The sequence below is a fragment of the Armigeres subalbatus genome, chromosome 1 (genome assembly GCF_024139115.2).
Source record: "Armigeres subalbatus isolate Guangzhou_Male chromosome 1, GZ_Asu_2, whole genome shotgun sequence".
Lineage (NCBI taxonomy): Eukaryota > Metazoa > Arthropoda > Insecta > Diptera > Culicidae > Armigeres > Armigeres subalbatus.
Window position 1 is genome coordinate 218079508 of NC_085139.1, and position 9838 is coordinate 218089345.

Here is a 9838-nt window from a genome sequence, read left to right on the forward strand (position 1 = left end):
ACCAGCAGAGAAATTCGGAGACACATAGTGGCTGGAAATCGTACGTACTTTGAACTCCGCAAGACGCTCCGATCGAATAGAGTTCGCCGCCGTACCAAACTGACAATCTACAAAACGCTCATTAGACCGGTAGTCCTCTACGGACACGAGACCTGGACGATGCTCGTGGAGGACCAACGCGCACTTGGAGTTTTCGAAAGGAAAGTGCTGCGTACCATCTATGGTGGGGTGCAGATGGCGGACGGTACGTGGAGGAGGCGAATGAACCACGAATTGCATCAGCTGTTGGGAGAACCATCCATCGTTCACACCGCGAAAATCGGACGACTGCGATGGGCCGGGCACGTAGCCAGAATGTCGGACAGTAACCCGGTGAAAATGGTTCTCGACAACGATCCGACGGGCACAAGAAGGCGAGGTGCGCAGCGGGCAAGGTGGATCGATCAGGTGGAAGATGACTTGCGGACCCTCCGTAGACTGCGTGGTTGGCGACGTGTAGCCATGGACCGAGCCGAATGGAGGAGACTCTTATATACCGCACAGGCCACTTCGGCCTTAGTCTGAATAAATAATAAATAATAATAATAGATAATAGGAGATCGGAGCGAGTTAAAACACGAAGTGAAAAATCCATCTTTCATCCACGTACCTCCTCCCCTAGCAAAAGTGTCACTCATTTTTCGGGCACTTATCCTCAACCGATTTGCTCGCAACAAGTTGCATTCGACGCAGACTTCTATCCCATCTTTTTCTATTGACCAAAGAACTTTTTTTACGGAATAATCGCGTAAAAAAAATTTCCGATTTGCTTTCAACAAGTTGCATTCGTCGCAAAAATCTGTCCCATTGTTTCCAATTGAAAATTGACCAGATCGGACTATGGGATCGGAAGTTATGACCAAAATACTATTTTTTTATTCGCACGAGAAAGGCACCATCACTGCTAGGTAGATTAATCTGGTTTTTTGACGTAAACTACACTCAGGAAAAACTGGCCACTGGATTCATGTGTCTACCCACATGGATTTTTGCAATGGGGTTTGGCATATGAAGAGTATGTTTGAACTTTATGGATATAGTCACCATAATGTATTTCCATTCAAATGATGATACTGTCGTATGGATTCCATAAACTAGACTAATACTTTTTTTTTTAATTCGTCGAATAGAGTTCATAAAGCCAGTACATGTTATTGAAGAGGACGTAATATGGATCTAATTAGTATTTTTTCAAATCAATATTTTGACGAGCTTTGGTGCTATGAAAACACATGAAAGGTGATGGGTAAAAAATTACGGTTTTCAATAGTTTTATGGGAAAATTCATGTAATAAAATGCTATTTAAAAGGTTTCAATAATGTCGTAATTACTTTTTCAGGTATTCTGGTATCTACTATGTGAGGCAGGGAGATAAAATGCATGATGAGTACTTACCAATTGAAATCCAAATTCATGAGAATAATGCCGGTATCGCTTAAGCTCTTCTTCTACCGCGTTTGATTTTGTTAGTACAGCATCCGTTCGCTAACTGGGCTAAAACACCAGCTTTTTAACTGGGCTGACGAGGGAATTCACGATGCATTGTTGTGATCGTGTTTTACATGAAGCTTAAAGAATATGCCATTCGGAGCCCCCTCGTCAACGAGTCTTTGTTGTTGTTTTTCGACGGATAACTGCTTTTTAACTGGGCTTTGGCCCAGTTAGCGAACGCCCAGTTAAAAAACAGTCCAGTTAAAACGCGCCCAGTTAGCAAACTGTTGCTGTAATAATCGCCTAACAGGGAATGCATAGCGCCATTTCTCGCTTAACTTTTCAAAAGGACCTAAGTAACATTTTTTTCATGAAATAATTTGAATAGCGCAATCAACAGAACAACATGAAAGCTTTTGATTGCAGTACTCAGATTAATTCATGAAAAAAATGTTACTTAGGACCTTTTGAAAAGTTAAGCGAGATTTGTCTAATGTTGTGGTCCACGGTTGCGTGTTGTGTTCCAGCCAGGCCTCTGCCTCTTTTACGTCTGGGAGATCAGCAACCTTGCGCCCGGCACGTTTTTCAATTCCGGCTTGAGATGCGGTTATAATTTTTTCCCCCAGGGTTTTTTTTCGCTCCACCCTTAATAACAAAATAAGAATCCTGCAACAAAAATATAAAATTATTTAAAAAAGATCTATGTTAAAAATATGATGACTATAATTACCAATGTTTCTTCCTTAAAAACGGTAGTTATTGCTTCCCCGTAATCTTTAAGCACTTCTTCCGTTGCTGGTATACCGGATGCACAATGATACTCCGCTATGATATCAACGAGCTCCCGTTGACTCGTATTTGGTAATGGTCCAACGGCTGCTAATTCTAGTATCTGTTGACCAACGACCGTTTGTTTCTGTTATGTATGCTATTCATAAACATAAGTTACCGTTTTTGTTCCAGTGCATTTTGGCATCTGGTAGCAGCAGTCATACATCGTCAAGTACCGCATATAGACGCGCTGTAGTTTTCCGCTTAGGAAAGGAGTTTTATTTCGATTAATAAAATGTATTTCGGTCGACAGTAGTAATCGGTCGTTTCTTTATTTAGAGAAATACCCACATACACGACAATTTTGGTGTCAGAAGTGGGATCGCGTTAATTCTCTCGCGCGGAATCAATTCGCAGTTCGGACGGTTTGCATTTTCTTTTCCACAAAACAAAATGGCGGAGAATGTCGAACTCATGCAAACACTGTCGACAATGATCGCTGAAGCTCTCAGAACGTCAATCGGGAGCGCCATTCAGCAAGCCAATACCGCAGCAGGTGGTGCAGCAGCGAATACTCTCAAGATCCCGGGGTTTTCAATGTCCGAATACCGTCCATCGGAAGGAACATCCGTAGCCGATTATTTCGATCGTTTTAAGTGGGCACTGGAATTGAGCCAAATCCCTCAACTTCAGTATGCCAACTACGCTAGGGTCCATATGGGGGCGGAGCTAAATAGCGCCCTGAAGTTTCTGATAAGCCCAAGAGATCCAGTTACACTGGATTATGACGAATTGCGGAATACACTGATTAACCACTTCGATTGGAAGAAAAACAAGTACGTTGAAAGCATCAACTTCAGGAAGATTGTCCAGCAAGCAGGCGAATCCGTCGCTCAATTCGTTCTCCGATTGAGGCAAGGAGCCGCGTACTGTGAATATGGAGGTTTTCTGGATCGTATGTTAACCGAGCAAATGCTTCACGGACTGGAGGCCCGGGATATATGTGATGAGATCGTAGCGAAAAATCCAGGGACCTTCAAGGAAGCATACGACATAGCCCACGCCCTTGAAGCGACTCGCAATACGGCACGGGAAGTGAACACTGGTTCGTCGTCCCCAGCAATCGAAGGGACCCATAAGCTTGGGTACGATAATCCTCGAACAAGAAAGAAAGCAGTGTTAAGTCCACCAAAGCAGCGCCAGAGTGAACACCATCGGATGAACAGGCAAGTATCGGGCGGACAAGAGTCCTGTAAAGGTTGCGGAGGGCAGCATATACGTAGTCAGTGCCGTTTTCGTGATGTTAGATGTCATAACTGTAATATCAAAGGTCACATTGCGAAAGTGTGTCGGTCAAAGAGGTCGTGCACTCAGGACACGTCTACCGATCAAGTGGACTCAGAAGAGTTTCCAGCATCCGACATCGATGTAGTACAATCACTAAGTCAAGTTCATGAAGTCACTTCAACGGGGAAGAAAATGGTCAACGTTAAAATCGACGGTCGAACAGTACGGATGGAGTTAGACACTGGAGCACCCTGCGGCATAATCGCAGAGTCCAAATTGAGAGCCATCAAGCCAAAATATTTGTTGCAGAAAACGGACCGCCAGTTCTCAAGTTACACTGGACATCGTATCAACTGCATAGGACGTCTTCCGGTGAATGTATCCGTAGGAAGCAATACTCGTCGATTGAATTTGTACGTTGTTGCTGGGGAATCCGATTCTCTGTTTGGACGCGAATGGATTTCTCACTTCATTGATGAAATCAATTTGAATCGGTTGTTCACTCCAGATACACCGATCAATTCTATCGGTTCCTCCGAACTAACTGCAGAGCAGTCAACCCAGCTTTCACGCCTACTGGAAGGCTTCGCCGATGTTTTCAGCAACACTCCCGGAAAATTGACCGGCCCGCCAGCGAAAGTTCATTTGAAACCTGAAGCATTTCCCGTATTCGCCAAGGCTCGTGATGTGCCTTATGCATTACGCGACAAATACGCCGCAGAAATCGACAGAAAACTTGCGACTGGTGTTTTCAAGAAAGTAGACTATTCCGAGTGGTCATCACCAACCCACATCGTAGTCAAGAAAAACGGCGATCTGCGAATCACAGGTAACTATAAGCCAACAGTCAATCCGAGAATGATCGTGGATGAACACCCCATACCGAAGATTGACACGATCTTCAATAAGATGAAAGGAGCAACGATGTTTTGTCATTTGGACGTAACTGACGCCTATACACATTTACCGATCGATGATGAATTCAGCCATGTACTGACACTGAATACGGCAACGCATGGGCTTATTCGTCCCACTCGCGCAGTATACGGAGCCGCCAACATCCCCGCTATTTGGCAGCGGCGTATGGAAACTGTTCTGCAAGGATTGGAAGATTTCGTCGTCAGTTTCTACGATGACATAATCGTGTTCGCCAATGACTTCAACGGTTTACTACAGGCGCTAACAGTCGTTTTAGACAGATTGAGGCTGAATGGACTACGGCTCAATAGGTCGAAATGCGTCTTTGCTACACCATCACTGGAGTGCTTAGGCCACAGAATTGATCGTTACGGACTGCACAAATCGAGCAAGCACATCGAGGCCATCCGAGATGCACCACGACCAACGACTCCGGAAGAGTTGCAGCTTTTTCTAGGTAAGGCCACTTATTACAGTGCTTTCATACCAAATCTCTCTTCGAGAGCCAGGATCTTACGCGATATGCTTCTAGCTGATACGTTCACGTGGACCTCCGAAGCAGATGAAGCATACTTAGATTTGAAAGAAGTTCTGACGTCCCCCCAAGTCCTGATGCAGTACGACCCAACATTGCCTCTAATACTGGCAACAGATGCTAGTAAGACTGGTCTGGGTGCCGTGCTTTCTCACCGTTTAAGCAACGGGCTGGAGCGACCAATAGCCTACGCAAGCACCACAATGTCGAGCACAGAACAACGATATCCGCAAATCGACAAGGAGGCTCTTGCTATAGTGTGGGCAGTAAAAAAGTTTTTTCACTACTTGTACGCCCGAAAGTTTGTTCTGATCACAGATCACAAGCCGCTCACACAGATTTTGCATCCTGAAAAATCCCTCCCTACATTGTGTATCAGCCGGATGGCGAATTACGCTGATTATCTAGCCCACTTTGTTTTCGATATTGTGTATAAACCCACAAGTCAACACACGAACGCCGACTACTGTTCGCGTATACCTAGCAAGTCAATAACATCCGGAGTAAACAGCGTTAGTTTGCAAGATGACGTAAGCATTGAAGACGAATTTGAAAGTTTCGCATTCCACCAGATTCAACAACTTCCTGTACGGGCAGAACACATTGCTCGTGAAACGCGCAAGGACGCCAATCTTGGACGAATCGTACAAATGCTGGAAATGGGTCGTGGTCTAGGACTTTGTGGCTACAAACCTCCGGAAGATAAGTACACTCTAGCAGCAAACTGTTTGCTCTATGAGCACAGAGTCGTCATACCGCAGGTCCTCAGACAGGCAATATTGAACGATCTTCATGTTGCACATTTGGGAGTTGTGAAAATGAAGAGTTTGGCACGATCCTTCGTTTACTGGCCAGGTATAAGGCAATCCATGAGACAGCTGCGATCAGCTGACGATTTTTGTTTACCTTGATTTTTTGACAGATTCTGACCGGACTGACAGAACAATCCAAAGGAAATTGTTAAGCGCGGTTTACACCAGAAATGAGTTGCCTTCAACTGCATACACACTTTGTTTTGATTTCGATTGTCAGTCCCATCGCTGAATGTCCTCATGGATAGCCTAATTGATGCTGATATCGAGCGAACGGTAAGATCTTGTAGTGACTGTGCACGCCACGCTCCTGCTCCTACAAAGTTCAACAGTCATCATTGGGAATACCCAAAGGGCCCATGGGAGCGTATTCATATTGATTATGCAGGACCAGTAGCGGATATGATGCTTCTTGTAGTAGTAGATGCTTACAGCAAGTGGGTCGAAGTGAGAGCTACCCCGACGTCTACAACAGCTGCAACAATCGACATTCTTGATGAGCTGTTCACATCATTTGGAACTCCGACGACGCTGGTATCAGTCAACGGTCCGCAGTTCACCTCTGGAGAATTCAAGGACTTTCTTCAGATGAGTGGAGTAAAGTACCACAAGCTTCCTGCCCCTTATCATCCAGCTACCAACGGTCATGCATAAAGATATGTCCAGACGGTAAAGCAAGCCTTGAGGTCCATGAGTACACACTTAAAATAGATCGCAGAATTCTGTGATTTTTTTTTACCGAAATCGATCTGTAAACGGACATTTTACAGATATTTCTGTGAAATTTGAAAAATTAAAAAATAACGGAACAAAATTCACCGATCGTTCGGTGACAAGGGCAAGCTACCGAAAATCTGTGAAATCATTACAGAAAGTTCGGTAAAAATGACAATTGTCATGGATTTATGCGATTTTTACAGTACTTCTGTAAAATCGTTGCTGTCAAACATTTGTCGGCCATATTGAAAGTAACTTCGAACGCCAGAAGTTTGTCGTAACATTTATTCAAAGTGTTGGAAAATGGAGGAAGTGTCGGAGAAAATTCGGAATATGGACGATAGGCTGGTCGGTATTTTCCGTAAGTACGAAAAAAACAACTATAAACTTTGTTCTTTTCAGTCGATCTCGTGTTTTTTCTGCCGGGTCAGCGTTCCCGGTTATATCACCGGACTGCATCGACACATAAACCATCATGTGTCAATGAACCATTTCCGACCCGCAGAGACGTTTTTTGACTGCACATTTCCTAAATGCAATATGCGCTATTGCAAATTCTACTCCCTTAAAAGGCATATTCTGGAAAAACATCCCATCAAACGTACCCAGCCAAAGTATTTGCTCGAAGCAGAACAATTGCCTGCACAAAATTGTCTGCCACATGAAAACATAAATTTCGACGAAAATGGACAAGAAGATGATGCCATTCTTCCTAATTCGACTACCAAACTTAATTTGGACGAGATCCGGAAAATAATTGGTTTGAGCATTTGCCGTCTATCTAGCGACGTCAGTTTGCCGCAAACAAAAATATCCGAGGTTATTAAGTTTTGCGACACCACGATTCAGCACGTCACCGAGTATTTGGAGAACCAGGTTCTTGAATTTTTGAATATTCATAGTCCTCAAATTCTTGACAATGAACTAATCGATCTGCGAAACAGTTTTCATCTTGATCTGTTTTCAAACGTTAACACGCTTCAAAAACAAAACGAGTTTTTGAACAAATTAAGCGTATCAGCCCCAACTCCGCGAGATATTTTGTTGAGTCGTCGTCAAGATGTGCGACACGTCGCTTCGCTTCCGAAGAAGGTGTTGGTCAATGAAACTGGATCGTATATCAGTATCATTGATACGCTAAAATTCTTATTCCGATACCCCTACAACAGAAAACTTTTGTTGAAATCGGATGAAGCTGATACTCCATGTGTTACCGAATACAGTTCATTTAAATCTGGTGAGCTGTTCAATAGAAGCGATTTTTTTCGAGAGAATCCTAACTGTGTTCGTCTTAGCCTATACCAAGACGATGTCGAACTGGGAAATGCTTTCAGCTCAAGAGCCGGAATCAACAAAGTTTGCAATTTCAGTTTCAAAATACAAAACTTCCCCGAAAAATGGAACAGTTCTCCAAAAACTGTATTCCCATTGCTATTCTTTAATTCAATCGACGTAAAAAAACACGGATTCCAGAAAATACTTCAACCACTCATTTCTGATTTGAAAAAACTCGAAGATGGCCTTATACTTTATTATGGAAGTCAAGAATTTCATCTAAAAGCAGTGGTCACAATGTTCTGTGGTGACACTCTAGCTGTACACGATGTTTTTGGGCTACTTGGACCAAGCGCGAACTACTTCTGTCGGATTTGCCAAATTTCCAGGGACGAATTCCACAGCAACCCGTCGAATGAGTCTGATCTGCGGAATAGAGAATGGTACGACAAACACCTTGAAGCTGTGCAGAGCAAACTGATAAGTCCAAAAGAATGCGGGTTGAAATTGTCAGGATGCATACTGAACGAGCTGTCTTATTTCCACATGACGGACAATTTCAATCTGGACGGAATGCATGATCTAGCAGAAGGCGTCGTTCCATTAGCTCTACAGTTGGTAATGGCACATTATTATAAGCGAAAAAGGTATTTCTGACAGGTGACCTTTCTCGAAGTTTACAGATTGTTCGGTGATTTGAAAAATCACCGAACTTTTTACCGAAAGTTCTGCTGTTGAGATTTCGGTGAAATTTCACCGAAATCTGTGAAATATTTTAAGTGTATACAACGAAAAGTACCTTGAAGATGAACATCAACAAGTTCCTGCGCCAGTATCGGAAGGCAGTCCATTCCGAAACAGCTGAATCACCAGCCAAACTGTTCCTTGGGCGGAACATACGGACTCGATTGGATTTGGTTCGACCAATTGATGCAAGCACTAGAATCACGGAAAAACAGAAGGCAAGCTTCACCTCTTCGTTCCGTTCGTTCTCACCGGGTCAAAAAGTTTATTTTCTATCTGGGAATGCACGGATGGATAAATGGATTCCAGGAGTTATTTCCGAACTTTTGGGTGACCTGCATTACAAGATAGATTACCACGGAAAGCTGATTAAACGACACGTCGATCAAATTCAGCGTTTCCAAAACGGCTTTGGGACAGAATGTCGAAAGACAAAAGGTCGAAGGACAAAAGGTCGACGGACAAAAGGTCGAAGAGACAAAAGGTCGATGGGACAAAAGGTCGATGGGACAAAAGGTCGAAAGGACAAAAAGTCGACGGGACAAAAGGTCGACGGGACAAAACGTCGACGGGACAAAAGGTCGAAGGGACAAAAGGTCGAATGGACAAAATTTAAAAATCTATAATTCTGTTACATGAAAAATACTAAATATACGACAAGTTTGAAAACATGTTTCTGAAAAAAAATTTAGCTTATTACATTTCCCAGAGATTTCTCCTTCTTTATTTCATGGGCAGTTCTTTAACCAATTACGGTGAATATTCAACAGCCAGGGCGAGCATTGCATGATTTTAATTAGTTCGAGAACTGAAAAATTAAAACTTGTTAGATCGTGCTCTTGTAACACGTGTCGCTTCGAGTGCATGTTTGAGTGAAATACGTTGGTTTTGGTATATTTGATTCAGTGTCGTATAATTAATTATTTCACCAACGCGACTTCCTATACATTTCTATACATTACATTCCGATGTCGATCATGGAGAATCAGAAGTCTCTTGTATAAATGTGTGTCAAATTAATTTTCCACTCATCATCATGTATTAGATGGGAATATTATTGGTTTTAATTCAACGTGACGTTATTATTGATTTTAAATAAGAAATAAACACTGAATCATGTACACAAAGACTGGCCTTAAGCCGTACATAACAGTTTACATTATGCACATTATTCGGTGATTCAACCGTACGAATCATTTTAACACTCAAACATGCGTGATGTTGTATATTGTACAACATTAACAAAAAAATCTCTCTCATGGTACACAGCATGAACGATCCTGCATTTGTGTTTCAGGATAAAATCAT

The 9838-nt window shown here is 42.8% G+C and overlaps 1 protein-coding gene across 1 annotated transcript; it reads left to right on the forward strand.

The window, feature by feature from the left end:
- The first annotated feature begins 2695 nt into the window (after positions 1–2695).
- Positions 2696–6448, forward strand: LOC134206993 (uncharacterized protein K02A2.6-like). Its single transcript, XM_062682735.1, has 2 exons — positions 2696–5837; positions 6015–6448. Exons 1-2 carry the CDS (start codon positions 2696–2698, stop codon positions 6446–6448), a joined length of 3576 nt encoding a protein of 1191 aa, XP_062538719.1.
- The last annotated feature ends 3390 nt before the right edge of the window (positions 6449–9838 follow it).